At 37.5% G+C, this 19,936-nt stretch overlaps 1 protein-coding gene and 1 long non-coding RNA gene across 9 annotated transcripts in view; one reads left to right on the plus strand and one right to left on the minus strand.

The window, feature by feature from the left end:
- The window catches only part of sr (zinc finger domain-containing protein striped), a 68,364-nt gene that overhangs the window by 12,802 nt on the left and 35,626 nt on the right, over positions 1 to 19,936 (minus strand). Inside the window, exons 1-3 of one of the 2 annotated variants that reach the window (XM_081990452.1) lie at positions 12,383 to 12,591; positions 8,686 to 8,926; positions 8,294 to 8,483 (exon numbers count right to left, since the gene is read on the minus strand). In XM_081990452.1, the coding sequence (XP_081846578.1) occupies positions 8,294 to 8,483; positions 8,686 to 8,796 (301 nt within the window). In that variant the 5' untranslated portion in view covers positions 8,797 to 8,926; positions 12,383 to 12,591. Of the gene's footprint in view, positions 1 to 8,293; positions 8,484 to 8,685; positions 8,927 to 12,382; positions 12,592 to 19,936 lie in introns of those variants that run through there. The other variant, XM_081990451.1, reaches the window with a different exon arrangement.
- LOC145736181 (uncharacterized) overlaps positions 1 to 19,936 on the plus strand; it is a 61,629-nt gene that overhangs the window by 1,415 nt on the left and 40,278 nt on the right. For all 7 annotated transcript variants that reach the window (XR_014179844.1, XR_014179843.1, XR_014179847.1 and 4 more), the window contains one exon: positions 133 to 302. This is a non-coding gene — a long non-coding RNA (uncharacterized LOC145736181). The remainder of the gene's footprint in view (positions 1 to 132; positions 303 to 19,936) is intronic.

Here is a 19,936-nt window from a genome sequence, read left to right on the forward strand (position 1 = left end):
ACTTTGGAACGTACTCCTTTTTGTTATTTGACATTGACGTTCCTAGCACTAACCTAACTTTTTTTATTAGCCTTGTTTACTACAGTTTGTTTGAATTTCCAGCTAAATATTAATGGATTTCTTGTTTATTAGTGGAAATCCTGTGTGAAAATGGAGCAGTGCGACCTGAAGAACGAGTTTCAACGTCTGAACGGGTAAAAGTGAGCAAAACTGTTGTTAGCATCTCCTGAAGCTGTTGGAACGTTTCTCCGGTGTTAAGGAGCTACAAAACTCCTTGAAGATGCTTTATCCAGAACATTCAGGTTAGTTTAGTTTTAGTAGCGTCTCTACTATACACAGTGTTCAAATAAAGCGCCCAGGGTCGCATTTACGGTATGTAAAGTGATGTGGGCCCTACACACAACACAGATAAGTACACACAATCGTTTCAAGCCAATTTCCAGACCAAACTGATATTTCACTGAAAATCAGACAATTTTTTTCAATAAATCCGCAATTAATGTTGAAACACGCTGTATATCCGACACCATATAGTCAATGAACTTGTGTAAAGTGCTAGAAGCCCGTGAGAATACCATACGTATAAAAGGTGTCCCATCTGGTGTGTGCCGCAATAAGGCACGCGGTGTTATTTGAATTTTCGGGGCGACACCTGTTCGGAAAATGGCCGAATTAGGGGCGGAGGGATGGTTGGACGGCCGAAATTGGGGTGGGAATCGATTCAGACGGCCTCAAATCGGGCGGAAACGGCGGCCGTAGGGTAGTTTTGCGGGCGGGAAGGGCGCGGGGCGTAATGGCGCCACCGGTTCAATGACATCGCGTTTGTTTTATGATTTTTTTTTAAAACCTTGCCCTGACAACTTACTGGACCAGTTTACTGTTATCCGGGCTGGGTTGCTTTTGGTAAAGGGAAGTTTACTGACGTCCGATTTGGTTGTTCTCTTCTTCTGAATTTTAAATGGGACACCCTGTATATGTTTAGGTCAGATTCTACTTAGCAAGAGGTACCCAGTGACCCAAACATTGCACTACAAAATGTATAACGTTTTCGAGATATTTAAATGTGCTCTTACTTAAAAGTCTAGAATTTTAAATGGGGCATTCTGTATATTTTTAGGTCAGTTTGAAGCCCTCTAGCGGCCAACTTACAAGACCAATCAACTAATGTTTTTATATGGTTAGAAAGCCCATTTCATTAGCTATCCATTGACATATAAAAGTTTATACTTTGTTGGTTAAATAAGACAGTTTTTTAGATTTAAACAAAACAGTGCGGGAAAATTGGCTAGAAAACTTAGGTCAAGTTTGAAGCCCTCTAGCGGCCAACCTACTGTACCAATCAAGTAATGTTTATACATGGTTAGAAAGCCCATTTCATTGGCTATCCATAGACATATAAAAGTTCATCAAAAATCTATTAAATAAGACAGTTTTCTAGGTTTAAACAAAACAGTGCGTAAAAATTGGCTAGAAAACTTAGGTTAAGTTTGAAGCCCTCTAGCGGCCAACTTACAAGACCAATCAACTAATGTTTATATATGGTTAGAAAGTCAATTTCATTGGCTATCCATCGACATATAAAAGTTCATCAAATGTCTATTAAATAAGGCAGTTTTGCAGATTTAAGCAAAATATTGCGTGAAAATTGGCTAGAAAACTTAGGTCAAGTTTGAAGCCCTCTAGCGGCCAACTTACAAGACCAACCAACTAATGTTTATATATGGTTAGAAAGTCCATTTCATTAGCTATCCATTGACATACAAAAGTCCATCAAAAGTCTATTAAATAAGACAGTTTTCTAGGTTTAAACAAAACAGTGCGTGAAAATTGGCTAGAAAACTTAGGTCAAGTTTGAAGCCCTCTAGCAGCCAACCTACAAGATCAATCAACTAATGTTTATATATGGTTATGAAGCCCATTTCATTGGCTATCCATCGACATATAAAAGTTCATACTTTATCTGTTAAATAAGACAGTTTTTTAGATTTAAACAAAACAGTGCGTGAAAATTGGCTAAAAAACTTAGGTCAAGTTTGAAGCCTTCTAGCGGCCAACCTACTGTACCAATCAAGTAATATTTATACATGGTTAGAAAGCCCATTTCATTGGCTATCTATAGACATACAAAAGTCCATCAAAAGTCTGTTAAATAAGACAGTTTTCCAGGTTTAAACAAAACAGTGCGTGAAAATTGGCTAGAAAACTTAGGTCAAGTTTGAAGCCCTCTAGCGGCCAACCTACAAGATCAATCAACTAATGGTTATATATGGTTATGAAGCCCATTTCATTGGCTATCCATAGACATATAAAAGTTCATCAAAAGTCTATTAAATAAGACACTTTTGCAGATTTAAGCAAAACAGTGCGTGAAAATTGGCTAGAAAACTTAAGTCAAGTTTGAAGCCCCCTAGCGGCCGACCTACAAGACCAATCAACTAATGTTTATATATGGTTAGAAAGTCCATTTCATTGGCTATCCATCGACATACAAAAGTCCATCAAAAGTCTATTAAATAAGATCGTTTTTTAGATTGAAACAAAACAGTGCGTGAAAATTGGCTAAAAAACTTAGGTCAAGTTTGAAGCCTTCTAGCGGCCAACCTACTGTACCAATCAAGTAATATTTATACATGGTTAGAAAGCCCATTTCATTGGCTATCCATCGACATACAAAAGTCCATCAAAAGTCTGTTAAATAAGACAGTTTTCCAGGTTTAAACAACACAGTGCGTGAAAATTGGCTAGAAAACTTAGGTCAAGTTTGAAGCCCTCTAGCGGCCGACCTACAAGACCAATCAACTAAAGTTTATATATGGTTATGAAGCCCATTTCATTGGCTATCCATCGACATATAAAAGTTCATCAAAAGTCTATTAAATAAGACAGTTTTCCAGGTTTAAACAAAACAGTGCGTGAAAATTGGCTAGAAAACTAAGGTCAAGTTTGAAGCCCTCTAGCTGCCAACCTACAATACCAATCAACTAAAGTTTGTATATGTTTAGAAAGCCTTTTTATTGGCTATCAAAATTTAAATAACCACTGAATTTTAGACAAAAAAAATCAGGTGTTTGTGAGCCAAAATCCACTCTACACAAAGGTAGCCAGAGTGGTCTATTTCTAGGCACGAAAACAGATGTTTTTTCGAAAATAAACCGAATATTGTTTGTGTGTGTGTGTCTCGTTGTGCGCTTACGTTACGAATCTAATTTTGACGGTTATTTTGTCACCCAACACCTCCGCATTTATGGAGTTGATGTATAATTAGAGTCGAGTCGAACTATTTCGAAATAACTTTCTCTCTCTCTGATATGTACGGTGAAAAGTGGTTCTTTTTGGTGGAAAAAAGTGGTTTTTCCGGCCTATTTATAACTAAACCCGAAATCATTTTCCATTCATGCTTTTTAAGCGAAACGCGAGGAAAAAATAGAAAAAAACTCATAAAAGTGAGGTTATTTTTAAAATTGCGTAACGTTGCCATGACGTGAGGAAAACTGACCAGCTGATTGTTGCCCAGTATTTTTAGAGATGAGTTCACAGGGAAAAATACTATAATGCGAAATAATTATTTATATACAGGGTGTTGCAATTAATTTACTGGAATAGTCATCACTGTCACAAAAAGCACAATCGACTGACGCTAAAAGATACACAGGGTGTCCCATTTAGAATTCTGGTTATTCGCACCACAATGCCCAAATTGGGTAAAATCCAATAAGTAAACAAAGTGACTCCGCTAATTGTTGTTCTAATGGTTTCATCAACTGATGTCCATACTAAACGCCCCCGTATATTCCTAGTCCCGGTTAAACCAATAATAATCGAGTTTATGCTGAAAAAACTGTATAATTGCTCCATAGTTCCGATAATATCACCTTTTCAGGTACGACCTTACGTAATTACATCAAGTAACGTAATATTTGCCACTTTTGTACGAGTCAAAGCCCACGCCGTGCCTACGCCTATGGAATACGTCATTTTCGGTAAAGGTCATTCGACCAGTGGCGGAGAATGACCCACGAGGAAATTCGGTCCAGTGTCGTCCCTTATATGGGCCTTGTCAGGGTCTCTTTCGTTACTTTTTTCCTTGTTAATTAAGGTTTAATTTAAAACAAGTCACCCTGTATCAGGATTAATTCATTTTGACGAATAGTTCGTCGCAAGTTTCGGCAAGATCGGTTCATCAGGAGTAGAGCTGTCTTGAGAGTGACGTTTTGTAGAATATCGCTCAAACTAGTCGAGATATGGAAAAAGTTGAAAGAGTAAAAAATGTGTAAAAAAGGTCAGTGAAACTGAATCCGGGCTTTGAACGGCAACTTTCCTACTGGAGCTGTATACAGGGTGGCTTCACTCAACCCATTGCACTATTTTGGCTCACCCTGTACGTTAGAAGCTACGAAAGTGATTTTGGAGCACACCACTGGAAAGAGGAGGAAAAATGGGATTTTCTGAGTGGCTTAACGTCCTCGTAGGCCAATAACTAACTGAGATATTGACTGTCAAAGTTTTGAGGCACTTTTTTTATCAAAATTTGAGTTTCTGGTTTCTAAAATGAGTATTGTGGAATATCTCCTAAACTAGTAAAGATACGGAAAAAGTTAAAAGAGTAAAAAATGCGTAAAAAAGGTCAGTGAAACTGAATCCGGGCTTTGAACGGCAACTTTCCTACTGGAACTGTATACAGGGTGGCTCAACTCAACCCATTGCACTATTTTGGCTCACCCTGTACGTCAGAGGCTACGAAAGCGATTTTGGAGCACACCACTGGAAAGAGGAGGAAAAATGGGATTTTCTGAGTGGCTTAACGTCCTCGTAGGCCAAAAACTATCTGAGATATTGACTGTCAAAGTTTTGAGGTACTTTTTTTTACAAAATTTGAGTTTCTGGTCTCCAAAATGAGTTTTCTGGAATTTCTCCTAAACTAGCAAAGATACGGAAAAAGTTGAAAGAGTAAAAAATACGTAAAAAAGGTCAGTGAAACTGAATCCGGGCTTTGAACGGCAACTTTCCCACTGGAACTGTATACAGGGTGGCTCAACTCAACCCATTGCACTATTTTGGCTCACCCTGTACGTTAGAAGCTACGAAAGTGATTTTGGAGCACATCACTGGAAAGAGGAGGAAAAATGGGATTTTCTGAGTGGCTTAACGTCCTCGTAGGCCAAAAACTAACTGAGATATTGACTGTCAAAGTTTTGAGGCATCTTTTTTAACAAAATTTGAGTTTATAGACCTCAAAATGAGTTTTCTGGAATATCTCCTAAACTAGTAAAGAAACGGAAAAAGTTCAAAGAGTAAAAAATGCGTAAAAAAGGTCAGTGAAACTGAATCCGGGCTTTGAATGGCAACTTTCCCACTGTAACTGTATACAGGGTGGCCCAACTCTACTATCTTGCACTATTTTGGCTCACCCTTTACGTTAGAGGCTATGAAAGGGATTTTGGAGCACACCACTGGAAAGAGCAGGAAAAATGGGATTTTCTGAGTGGTTTAGCGTCCTCGTAGGCCAAAAACTAACTGAGATATTGACTGTCAAAGTTTTGAGGCATCTTTTTTAACAAAATTTGAGTTTATAGACCTCAAAATGAGTTTTCTGGAATATCTCCTAAACTAGCAAAGATACGAAAAAAGTTGAAAGAGTAAAAAATACGTAAAAAAGGTCAGTGAAACTGAATCCGGGCTTTGAATGGAAACTTTCCTACTGGAACTGTATACAGGGTGGCCCAACTCTACTACCTTGCACTATTTTGGCTCATCCTGTACGTCAGAGGCTACGAAAGCGATTTTTGAGCACACCACTGGAAAGAGGAGGAAAAATGGGATTTTCTGAGTGTCTTAACGTCCTCGTAGGCCAAAAACTAACTGAGATATTGACTGTCAAAGTTTTGAAGAACTTTTTTTAAGAAAATTTGAGTTTCTAGACCTCAAAATGAGTTTTCTGGAATATCTCCTAAACTAGTAAAGATACGGAAAAAGTTAAAAGAGTAAAAAATGCGTAAAAAAGGTCAGTGAAACTGAATCCGGGCTTTGAACAGCGAGTTTCCCATTGGAACTGTATACAGGGTGGCCCAACCCTACTACCTTGCACTATTTTGGCTCATCCTGTACGTCAGAGACTACGAAAGCGATTTTGGAGCACACCACTGGAAAGAGGAGGAAAAATGGGATTTTCTGAGTGGCTTAACGTCCTCGTAGGCCAAAAACTAACTGAGATATTGACTGTCAAAGTTTTGAAGAACTTTTTTTAAGAAAATTTGAGTTTCTGGTCTCCAAAATGAGTTTTCTGGAATTTCTCCTAAACTAGCAAAGATACGGAAAAAGTTCAAAGAGTAAAAAATGCGTAAAAAAAGTCAGTGAAACGGAATCCGGGCTTTGAACGGCAACTTTCCCTCTGGAACTGTATACAGGGTGGCCCAACTCTACTACCTTGCACTATTTTGGCTCATTCTGAACCTCAGATGGTACGAAAATGATTTTTGAGCACACCACTGGAAAGAGGAGGAAAAATGGGATTTTGTGAGTGGCTTAACGTCCTCGTAGGCCAAAAACTAACTGAGATATTGACTGTCAAAGTTTTGAGGCACTTTTTTCATCAAAATTTGAGTTTCTGGTCTCCAAAATGAGTTTTCTGGAATATCTCCTAAACTAGTAAAGATACGAAAAAAGTTGAAAGAGTAAAAAATGCGTAAAAAAGGTCAGTGAAACGGAATCCGGGCTTTGAACGTCAACTTTCCCCCTGGAACTGTATACAGGGTGGCTCAACTCAAGCCATTGCACTATTTTGGCTCACCCTGTACGTCAGAGGCTGCGAAAGTGATTTTGGAACACACCACTGGAAAGAGGAGGAAAAATGGGATTTTCTGAACGTCTTAACGTCCTCGTAGGCCAAAAACTATCTGAGATATTGACTGTCAAAGTTTTGAGGTACTTTTTTTTAACAAAATTTGAGTTTTTGGTCTTCAAAATGAGTTTTCTGGAATTTCTCCTAAACTAGTAAAGATACGGAAAAAGTTAAAAGAGTAAAAAATGCGTAAAAAAGGTTAATGAAACTGAATCCGGGCTTTGAACGGCAACTTTCCCTCTGGAACTGTATACAGGGTGGCTCAACTCAACCCATTGCACTATTTTGGCTCACCCTGTACGTTAGAGGCTACGAAGGAGATTTTGGAGCACACCACTGGAGAGAGGAGGAAAAATGGGATTTTCTGAGTAGTTTAACCAGTCCGTAGCCCAAAAAATAACTGAGATATTAACTGTCAAAGTTTTGAAGAACTTTTTTTAAGAAAATTTGAGTTTCTGGTCTTCAAAATGAGTTTTCTGGAATATCTCCTAAACTAGCAAAGATACGGAAAAAGTTAAAAGAGTAAAAAATGCGTAAAAAAGGTCAGTGAAACTGAATCCGGGCTTTGAACGGCAACTTTCCCACTGGAACTGTATACAGGGTGGCAATTAATATCCCAAGTTTTGTCAGGATTGCTTCATCAGACAAAGTGGCAACGCCGCATCATCCTTCACCTCTACCACCCCGTAAACTATTCGACCGCCCCCCGTACGGCATTGACCGTCCATTAAAACGATGGTGAATGGCAAGGGGTGGGGGGAGGGTAGATCACATGACCGTAGGGGATGCGAATCCATGAATGAAACGTGACGTCGGAGCCCTGCTCGGTTCCTATTGGTCCGGGCCTTAAAATCGATTTACCAGGTGATGTTCGGTTGTTTTTTCCTAGACTTCCTATGACGTCAATTGGTATTTTACTATGGTAGTTCGGTTTTTTTTGGGGTTTTTACTCCCCTTCAACCCTAAAATTTGGTTTTTTTCTTTAGAAAACACTATTTAAGGGCTGATGACCTAGAAACAGGGTGTTGTTGAATGAAATTAGGGCGTGGGTGGCGTTGAAAAGGGCCGTTTACTGCACTTTGTAGCGTAAAAGTTTTAGTAACTTTTTGCGGCAACCCCGTAAAAATTGCACTCCCAGTATATAACAGACTATTTTTTTTTGTCATTTAAAAATTCATTATACAGGGTGTCCAAACATGATTGGATGTAAGAGAACTTGGCAAAAGTTTCCTATTGGTCTGTACAGTCACGTGACCAAATTTCACTGACCTAACCTAACTGTTTGGGAGTCAAGTCAATGTTTATGATTTTGATGTCATTTCTAAAGTTTTGACACGCATTTCCAAAATTGACAGCTGACACTTGTCAAGAATTTGATGTCAAAAGTCATGATTCAATTGTGATTTGTTCACCTTCATACTGTATATTATACAGGGTGTGTAAATGTATACTCACTTGAAGTGGTGGCATTTCCCCCTCCGCTACTAAACCACATGGCCACCAAATCGTCCATACTAGCTCCGGCTGATCCGGGCGGCGTTTGATGATAGGGCGGATTGCTGTAGTAGTAGCTGGGCGGCACGGTTGACTGGGCGGCCAAATTGGGCGGATCCCTTCGGTTCGAATCCAACAAGATTTGTTGAACCTGCGCGATATTAGTTTTTGTTTGGGCGGAAAAACGTTTTTTTTTAACATTTGACAGACACGCGTTTGACAGCTGTCCAATTGGATGGTTGTCAAGTTTCGTCTGTCAACTGTCAAAAAATGGTTCAAATAGAAATCAACAGCCAACTCAGTTTGCTTTAATGGCAAATATGTCAGCTGTCAAACGTCACTTTATCGCTCACCTGAAGTATGTCAACGAACTCGTCGCCATTGTTGTTGTTTGCGCTCAGACCAGTGGTGGGCACTCGCGTTACGTCACTGTGTTGAGTGGGGCGCATCGTAAGCGTTAACATTTTGACAGGTGTCCGAGTGGCAGTGGCGTGCGCGACCACTTACTGCCATACACGTCAAACGAACGAAAAATCGACACGCCACTGGGTCGTTTTAGCGCCCCCCGGCGGCGCGACAGTAAACTTCCATAACCTTGAAAGAAAAAAACATATTATTAGTGTCACTGTCAGAACTGTCAAAATCGGTTTCATTAAACTGTAAAGGTAACACACTTTAAATACTGGCAGACCATTTCAAAGTATTTTAACTGTGTTTTATACCTCCATGATTGTTTCCACTGTGTCAATGCAGTGTCAACTGTCAGTTTCATGAAGCTATAGAGGTGTGAAACTCCATGGTTTTTAGCTGCTTTACTTTGACCTGTCCATCAACTGTCATAATCAATTAGTCAAAAGCCTCTCGAGTAAATCTAGTCACTAAATGTCATTGAAAATTTTGTTTGTAAAGGCAGAAACATGTGCATGAGTTGAACGTATGACAGTTTTGACGTTTTCCATCTGTCAAAAATGACGCAACACTGTCAAATCCCATTCAATCGAACTTTAAAACGACGATAAGAAAAGCTGGATATTAAATGACATTTTGTAGGTTTATGGTTGGGATTTTGACAGTTGTGACGTGTAAAACTTAGTGCTGAATGTTGTAAAGGTGGCAGAACTGTCAAAATCCATTCCATCGACCTATCAAACTAACAAAACTGTCTTGCAAACTGGAAACGAGTATTAATTAAATGAATTACATTTTATTGGTTCACAACGTTTCAAATCGACTTTTGTGTGTCGTAAATGTGGCAACACTGTTAAAATCTACTCCATCGAGGTCTTTAAAATGTCAACTGTCAAAATAAAACGTACCATAAACTTATAAAAACACTTAACATCCAAAAAAATTATTAAAAGCGACCGTTTGCTAGACGCTAGTTCAATTTGCTGCTTTCAAGGGACGTAAATGACATTTTTGACAATATTGACAGTTGTCACGTGATACTAGACTTTTATTCACTTAAACATTCACGTGATAAATGTAAAAATGACAACAAACGTAGAAAACAAGCTCGAAATGGAATGGAACGAGTTTCAAATGTGTTGCTTCCACTTTACAGCTCCATGGTGCCTTTTTTAACATTCTTGACCGACAAAAAGGTTCTAACCTTGTCTTTAAAGTGTCAACTGTCACAATTCACTACCATGAACCTATAAAACCACTTAATATCCAAAAAAATCATTAAAATCCACTTGAAAACAAGCGTTTGGTAGAATTTGTCTAGGACTAGTTCAATTTGTTGCTTTCAAGGGACGTAAATGACATTTTTGACATTATTGACAGTTGTCACGTGATACTAGAACTTCATTCACTTAAACGGTCACGTGATAAATGTAAAAAATGACTAGAAACGTAGAAAACAAGCTCGAAATGGAATGGAACGACTTTCAAATGTGCTGCTTCCACTTTACAGTTCCATGGTCGCTTTTTTGACATTCTTGACCGACAAAAAGGTTCTAATCTTGTCTTTAAAGTGTCAACTGTCATAATTCACTACCATAAACCTATAAAAACACTTAATTTCCAAAAAAATCACTAAAATCCACTTGAAAACAAGCGTTTGCTAGAATTTGTCTTGGACTAGTTCAATTTACTGCTTTCAAGTGACGTAAATGACATTTTTGACAGTTGTCACGTGATACTAGACTTTCATTCACTTAAACGGTCACGTGATAAATGTAAAAAATGACTAGAAACGTAGAAAACAAGCTCGAAATGGAATGGAACGAGTTTCAAATGATTTACTTCCACTTTACAGTTCCATGGTCGCTTTTTTGACATTCTTGACCGACAAAAAGGTTCTAACCTTGTCTTTAAAGTGTCAACTGTCAGAATTCACTACCATGAACCTATAAAACCACTTAATATCCAAAAAAATCATTAAAATCCACTTGAAAACAAGCGTTTGCTAGAATTTGTCTAGGAGTAGTTCAATTTGCTGCTTTCAAGGGACGTAAATGACATTTTTGACATTATTGACAGTTGTCACGTGATACTAGACTTTTATTCACTTAAACGGTCACGTGATAAATGTAAAAATGACAACAAACATAGAAAACAAGCTCAAAATGGAATGGAACGAGTTTCAAATGATTTACTTCCACTTTACAGTTCCATGGTCGCTTTTTTAACGTTCTTGACCGACAAAAAGGTTCTAATCTTGTCTTTAAAGTGTCAACTGTCACAATTCACTACCATGAACCTATAAAACCACTTAATATCCAAAAAAATCATTAAAGTCCACTTGAAAACAAGCGTTTGGTAGAATTTGTCTAGGACTAGTTCAATTTGCTGCTTTCAAGGGACGTAAATGACATTTTTGACAGTTGTCACGTGATACTAGACTTTCATTCACTTAAACGGTCACGTGATAAATGTAAAAAATGACAACAAACGTAGAAAACAAGCTCGAAATGGAATGGAACGAGTTTCAAATGATTTACTTCCACTTTACAGTTCCATGGTCGCTTTTTTGACATTCTTGACCGACAAAAAGGTTCTAATCTTGTCTTTAAAGTGTCAACTGTCATAATTCACTACCATAAACCTATAAAAACACTTAATTTCCAAAAAAATCACTAAAATCCACTTGAAAACAAGCGTTTGCTAGAATTTGTCTTGGACTAGTTCAATTTGCTGCTTTCAAGGGACGTAAATGACATTTTTGACATTATTGACAGTTGTCACGTGATACTAGACTTTCATTCACTTAAACGGTCACGTGATAAATGTAAAAAATGACAACCAACCTAACCTAACCTATAAAAACAAGCTTGAAATGAAATGGAATGAGTTTCACTTTTCGAATTTAGTTCTGACGGTTGTTAAGGTGGCAGCACTGTCAAAGTGCATTCCATCGAGCTCTAAAAGAATAGAAAATCATCTGCAAATGCGCGTAAATTATTATTTATATTTTATGGGTAGGATTTTCACATTTCTGTAGACCACGTTTACACCAATTTCCATAGCACAGTATCCCGGAGTAAACCTGGTCGCTGTATTGACTGAAAGTCGTTGAAAATCAATTTTTTTTTTTTGTTGACAAAACTGTCATTATCGTGGAAATGACTGGGTTTACACCAAACCAAGCCTATGGTAAGCAAATCACAGTTTTGACAGAATTTGCGTGTTTTAGTTGGTGTAAACTGTAAGCCAACACCTGTTGCTCGCGGCTCACTTTAACCGGTGTAAACGGGCTCTCTGGCGATTTCCAAATATGGTTTGGAGGAAAATTCAAAATGGTGACTCAAACCTTTTGCCTTATCTGGCAACGACCAGTCTCACACCGGTTTTTTAGCTTAAAACCACTTTTTTTTTTGGGTGTAAACGCAACCGCAACTGTCAAAATTTCGTCTGTCACGCACCCTTTGTTACGAATTGACTACGTTTGTTTGGTCAGTCTGTGCGATTCATCAATAATTTGTTGCTATTAGGTTGGTTTTAGGGGAAAAATCATCTCCCAAACCAATTATACAGGGGGGTCTTTAAAAAAAATTGTCTGTGCTGAAAATCGGTTTTTATACAGGGTGTGCAAGTTTTACTAACCAGTTTCTAGTGTGTTGTAGCAAAATCCTTAGAAAACACGTCACCACAAAACTAAAAACATACGCGCACACGTTAAATAATAGGCCTTTACCGCACTGTAAACGGCACTTGGGGCACGCGTGCGATATCGCGGAAAAAACGCACGAGGGCGCGAAAAAAAAAAAAACACTTTACCGTCTTTCTCCGGTCCGTTTGCGAAACAACTGTGTGTGATATCAAAAGCCATGAATGAATCCGATGCCATGTGGAGAAGGCCGGGGGGGGCCCACGTATTTTTCGGCGCCCCCGCATTATCTACGTCACTGTGTATATTATACGAGTAGAGCGTCTGGTCGAGTTAGACCGCGGCGTCTTTTTCCGGCAAAACGACGTCGTTGCTATGACGACATGTTTTTTACCCATTCTTTGACAGTTTGACGTGCACGAGTGACAGTGAAAGTTTGTTTTTTGGAGCCACCCTGTGCTCGTTGAGTTTGGCGCCCTCTACCGGCCAAACCGTGCGCGGTATGACACTATATAGTCACATTTTCGGAATCCTCATTGTCTGCACTATCTTTTACCTTCCGTGACTTTTGGTTGTAACTCCTCAATTAACTGAGTTATTGAGCTTCAAAGCAAAACGAGTCAGAATCAATGTGTTGGTTTGTAACGCGTGACTTTCTCGCCCTCTAGCGGCCAAACAGATTGGGATACCAACTCATGCAGTCATATTTTTGGAAACCTCAAAGTCTGGACTATATTTTACCTTCCTAGACTTGTAGTCATAAAATGTCAAATAACCGCGTTGTTAAGTGTCAAAGCAAAAGTAGTCATTATTACTGTCTTGGTTTGTAACGCATAACTTTGTCGCCCTCTAGCGGCCAAACGGATAGAGATACCAACTCATGTAGCCATATTTTTGGAAACCTCAAAGTCTGTACTATATTTTACCTTCCTAGACTTTTAGTCATAAAATGTCAAATAACTGCGTTGTTAAGTGTCAAAGCAAAAGTAGTCAAAATGACAGAAAAATCCTGTATTCGAGGTCACGTGCATAACTGGGCCACCTAGAGCAAAACGAACGTCGAATTCGTGTTTTCCAGGCTGGAATTAGTTGAAAACGACATTTTGACTGGTTAATTCCAATATGGCCGCGGTTAGTATAGTAGGCCCAAGAAATCCCTAATTTGGACTGAATTTTCATGCACTTTTCCAGAAAATCGCAAAAAACTCACTTTTTTGAAACATTTAGTAAAAACACACCATACGACAAAACAAAGCTAAAGAATGGGGCTGTCACGCGACGTTGAACGGGCGACGCTAGGTTGCACCGTTTGGCCGCTAGAGGGCGTCAAAGTTGACTTAAAATTTTCGCACTTTTCTGTAAATATCTCGTAAACGGTACAAGTTAGAGACCTGGAATTTTTACCAGAGATACACCTCAATGGGACGCTACTTTGACTGTATAAACATTTTTTTTGTAAAATGTACCGTTTGGCCGTGAAAAATCTAAAAACAAATTTTTGACATTTTTCAAAGGGGCTCCCCTCCAATTTTAGCCGAAAAATGTCAATTTTCAAAATTGACTTTGACTGCGTAAATACCTTTGGCCGGATGCCAGAAACTTGACTTGGTGTGTCATTAGTCGAAATTCCATCTGTTAAGGGTGCCACGCCCTGAGAACTGTCAAAAAATGACAGAAAAGTCCTATTTTTAAGGTCACGTGCCACATTGGTCCACTTAGAGCAAAACAAATTTCGGAGTCGTGTTTCCCAGGCCGGAATTAGTTAAAAACGTTATTTTGCTTGGTTAAATTCAATATGGCCGCGGTTTGTATCGTAGGCTCAAAAAATCCCAAAATTGTAACGCCTGGCTTTGACGCCCCCTAGCGGCCAAACGGGTATAGCTACTGTATCACGTAGCCATATTTTTGGAAACCTCATTGTCTGGACTATCTTTTATCTTCCTACACTTTTTGTCATAAAATGTCAAATAACCGAGTTATTAAGGATCAAAGTAACAATAGTCAAAATAACTGTCTTGATTTGTAAGGGCTCACTTTGACGCCATCTAGCGGCCAAACGGCAAAAGCTATTGAATCATGTAATCATATTTTTGGAAACCTCATAGTCTAGACTATCTTTTACCTTCCTTGAGTTTTAGTCGTAACTTTTCAAATAAGTGAGTTATCACGCTTCAAAGCCAAAGTAGTCAAAATAACGGTTTTGAGTCTCTAACGCCCTCTAGCGGCCTAAAAGTCAAAGCTAGAGCCCCATTTTTTGAATCCCAACGATCTGTCACTTTCGGTGACGTTTCCGCCAAACCCCACAATATACCGGGTGTCCCAAATTGAGCACGTTTTAGTTTTCAGAAATGTTTTGATTCGTTCCCACGCTATTTTTATCGGTTCGATCACGTCCCGACAATGCCACTAAATATTCCCGATAACGTTCGGATTATTAAGTTTTTTGGCACGCGTCCCGAGAAAAACAACACGGCGCTGGAATCCTGGTAAAGTCGGTTCTCAAAATAAAATTTCCCAGTCATAGAAAACTCACTGTGATTACGTCACGATTGGTGGTGGCTTTTGTCGAGGAAATGTTGCCTTAACTGGTTATGCAACCGTCCGTTCAATCTCTACACTCTAAATCAAACAATGTTGCGCTGACGTCACATACTTCATTACACTGTCAATGGGAACAGGAACAGAAACCGACTGTCACTAATGTCAAGCTGTGCTCAAAAATGGCAAAAATGTGGGTTTAGACAAATTGTCTTTGATAGAAAACGTATTTTTGAAATTTGAGACAGTTATTTTGGCAATTGTCACGTGACTGTCTAGCTAAATAGTGTTCTAAAATCACGTGACAACTATTATTAACGTCAAAACTGTCAAACTGTACTCAAAAGTGGCAAAAATGTGGGTTTAGACAAGTTGTCTTACAGTATTTGATACAAAACGTACTTTTGAGATTTATGACAGTTATTTTGACTGTAGTCACGTGACTGTCTAGCTGAATAGTGTTCTAAAATCACGTGACAACTGTCACTAATGTCAAAACTGTCAAACTGTACTCGAAAGTGGCAAAAATTTGGATTTAGACAAATTGTCTTGCTGTATTTGGTATAAAACGTATTTCTGAGATTTATGACAGTTATTTTGGCAATTGTCACGTGACTGTCTAGTTAAGTAGTGTTCTAAAATCACGTGACAACTGTCACAAACGTCAAAACTATCAAAACTGTCAAACTGTAATCGAAAATGGCAGAAATGTGGGTTTAGACAAATTGTCTTGCAGTATTTGATGTAAAACGTATTTCTGAGATTTGTGACAGCTATTTTAGCAATTGTCACGTGACTGTCTAGTTAAATAGTGTTCTAAAATCACGTGCCAATTGTCATTAACGTCAAAACTGTCAAATTGTACTCGAAAGTGGCAAAAATTAAGGTTTAGACAAGTTTTCTTGCAGTATTTGATAGAAAACGTGTTTTTGAAATTTGTGACATTTATTTCGGCATTTGTCAAGTGACTGTCTAGCTGAATAGTGTTCTAAAATCACGTGGCAACTGTCATTAACGTCAAAACTGCCAAACTGTACTCAAAAGCTGCAAAAATGTGGGTTTACCAAGTTTTCTTGCTGTATTTGATATAAAGCGTACTTTTGAGATTTATGACAGTTATTTTGGCAATTGTCACGTGACTGTCTAGTTAAATAGTGTTCTAAAATCACGTGACAACTGTCAAAATTATCAAAACTATCAAACTGTACTCGAAAGTGACAAAAATTTGGATTTAGACAAATTGTCTTGCTGTATTTGGTATAAAACGTATTTCTGAGATTTATGACAGTTATTTTGGCAATTGTCACGTGACTGTCTAGTTAAGTAGTGTTCTAAGATCACGTGACAACTGTCACAAACGTCAAAACTATCAAAACTGTCAAACTGTAATCGAAAATGGCAGAAATGTGGGTTTAGACAAATTGTCTTGCAGTATTTGATGTAAAACGTATTTCTGAGATTTGTGACAGCTATTTTAGCAATTGTCACGTGACTGTCTAGTTAAATAGTGTTCTAAAATCACGTGCCAATTGTCATTAACGTCAAAACTGTCAAATTGTACTCGAAAGTGGCAAAAATTAAGGTTTAGACAAGTTTTCTTGCAGTATTTGATAGAAAACGTACTTTTGAAATTTGTGACAATTATTTTGGCAATTGTCACGTGACTGTCTAGTTAAATAGTGTTCTAAGATCACGTGGCAACTGTCATTAACGTCAAAACTGTCAAACTGTACTCAAAAGCTGCAAAAATGTGGGTTTAGACAAGTTTTGTTGCTGTATTTGATATAAAACGTATTTCTGAGATTTGTGAGAGCTATTCTGGCAATTGTCACGTGACTGTCTAGTTAAATAGTGTTCTAAAATCACGTGGCAACTGTCACTAATGTCAAAATTATCAAAACTGTCAAACTGTACTCGAAAGTGGCAAAATTGTGGGTTTAGACAAATTGTCTTGCAGTATTGGATAGAAATGTATTTCTGAGATTTGTGACAGCTATTTTAGCAATTGTCACGTGACTGTCTAGTTAAATAGTATTCTAAAATCACGTGACAACTGTCAAAACTGTCAAGCTATGCTCAAAAACTGCAAAAATATTAGTTCAGAAAAGTTTTGTTGCAGTATTTGATATAAGACGTGTTTTTGAGATTTGTGACAGCTATTTTGGCAATTGTCACGTGACTGTCTAGCTGAATAGTGTTCTAAAATCACGTGACAACTATCATTAACGTACAAAACTGTCAAACTGTAAATTTTCTTGCAGTATTCGATGTAGAACGTGTTTGTGGGATTGAGGACAGTAGTCACGTGACTGGCTATCTAAATTATCCTCTAAAACCACGTGATACCTGTCACTAATGTCAAAACCGGTCAAAATCCAGTCCATCGAGCTATTCTCCTTCTCTGTTCTATAGTTTTACAGCTCGACGGACTGGATTTTGACAGAACAAAGTAAGCGTGGAACGTCACCACGACTGTCGAAATCCTCCCATGAACCTATAAACGTGCAAAGCGGCGGCAAAACGAACGAAAATCCATTCTAACGGAAGTGATGGGCGTCAGTACAACGCACTTAAGGTGTTGTTGGTAAATACCATTGGGTTAAGACTCAATGACAATGGGTTTTGTGCAACACACGCTTTTATGAATGAAACGTTTTACATTAATGGTTTCGATATTTCATTGATAATAATTTACCGCACGACGGTTGCGTAAGCAACCGCTTACGCAACAGTGTGCATTACTGGGTTAAGATCGTCAGCGAAAGTGTGTAAACACTTTAGTGTTCTGCTACAGTCAAAGTCAAACTAAATTGCCGTGACGTCACAACTAATGCTACCACTATATACCGTGTGAGTGATATATTCGGCACGACTCGACCATACCATTTACAGATCACTTACTAATTAAATATAACTTACAGCAAGCTAACCGGCATACCTCCTGTCGACTTATCGCATACCTTCAATCTGTAGTTAATTTCGCACCTTTGTTAGCCATCTCTCTCGCACTCACGACCTTCGAATTAAGTGCGACAGAGAGCGAAGTAAACGTGAGCCTTTTAAGGTACACGGGAGAATGGCAACGAGTTGTATTCACTTAATTGTCGTCTACCGTATTCCAAAGTGACATTCTAAGATAAGTCAATTAGTTTTAGAGACGGCGCGGTTGAATAACAACGCACTGTATATCGAGATTTGCCATTTTTTCGCCTACTTTGTTGTAGCACCGTAATTGGTTGACAGTTGACAGCTGACCTAACCTAACCGGGCCAGTGTTGTCAAGTGTACAGTCACTTCTGAAGAAAGTTACTGAACACGGTTTCCTGTATGTTGTTACTGTCGTATCTTTGTTTAGGATTTTTTCTAAAAAATTTGCATTACTGTCCTGTAATGTCATTTTAATTCTCACTACGCTACAACAGAATTTTTTTTTGGAAAATATTTTTAGTACGGCCCTGGATTGTCTGTCCAGTTCAGTTTCCCTAAAACACACTTTCCTGTCACTTACCACAAAGCCAGTTCTTCCACTCGTTTGCCTGTTATCTGTGGTTAGGATTTTTTGTAGAAAATTTGCAAAAAAAATAAAAAAAAATTATAAAAAATTAAAAAAAAAAAATAACAAAAAAATAAAAAAATAAAATAAAATAATAAATAATAAAAAAAATTTAAAAAAATACAAAACACTTTCCTGTCACTTACAGGAAAGCCAGTTCTTGCACTCATTTGCCTGTTATTTGTGTTTAGGATTTTTTGTAGAAAATTTGCAAAAAAAAAAAAAAAATTATAAAAAATTTAAAAAAAATAAAATAAAATAATAAATAAGAAAAAAAAATTAAAAAATACAAAACACACTTTCCTGTCACTTACCACAAAGCCAGTTCTTCCATTCGTTTACCTGTTATCTGTGTTTAGGATTTTTTGTAGAAAATTTGCAAAAAAAATAAAAAAAAATTATAAAAAATTAAAAAAAAAATAACAAAAAAATAAAAAAATAAAATAAAATAATAAATAATAAAAAAAAATTTAAAAAAATACAAAACACTTTCCTGTCACTTACAGGAAAGCCAGTTCTTGCACTCATTTGCCTGTTATTTGTGTTTAGGATTTTTTGTAGAAAATTTGCAAAAAAAAAAAAAATTATAAAAAATTTAAAAAAAATTACAAAAAAAAATAAAATAAAATAAAATAATAAATAAGAAAAAAAAAATTTAAAAAATACAAAACACACTTTCCTGTCACTTACCACAAAGCCAGTTCTTCCATTCGTTTACCTGTTATCTGTGTTTAGGATTTTTTGTAGAAAATTTGCAAAAAAAAATAAAAATAATAAAAAGAATAATTATTATTATTTTCAAAATTTACGGTTCTGGAATGTCATGTTTAATTGTAAGCCTACACTGGATCTAGCTGAATAGTGTTCTAAAATCACGTGATAACTGTCACTATTGTCAAAACTGTCAAGCTGTGCTCAAAAGCTGCAAAAATGTGAGTTTAGACAAATTGTCTTGCAGTATTTGATAGAAAACGTATTTCTGAGATTTGTGACAGTTATTTTGGCAGTTGTCACGTGACTGTCTAGTTAAATAGTGTTCTAAGATCACGTGACAACTGTCACTAATGTCAAAACTGTCAAAATGTACTCGAAAGTGGCAAAAATGTGGGTTTAGACAAATTGTCTTACAGTATTTGATATAAAACGTACTTTTGAGATTTATGACAGTTATTTTGGCAATTGTCACGTGACTATCTAGCTGAATAGTGTTCTAAAGTCACGTGACAACTGTCACTAATGTCAAAATTATCAAAACCGTCAAACTGTACTCGAAAGTAGCAAAAATGTGGGTTTAGACAAATTGTCTTGCAGTATTTGATACAAAACGTACTTTTGAGATTTATGACAGTTATTTTGGCAATTGTCACGTGAGTGTCTAGTTAAATAGTGTTTTAAGATCACGAGGCAACTGTCATTAACGTCAAAACTGTCAAACTGTACTCGAAACTGGCAAAAATCA

This window comes from Ips typographus, linkage group LG12 (genome assembly GCF_016097725.1).
Source record: "Ips typographus isolate SLU linkage group LG12, UJ_Ityp_2.0, whole genome shotgun sequence".
Taxonomy (NCBI): domain Eukaryota; kingdom Metazoa; phylum Arthropoda; class Insecta; order Coleoptera; family Curculionidae; genus Ips; species Ips typographus.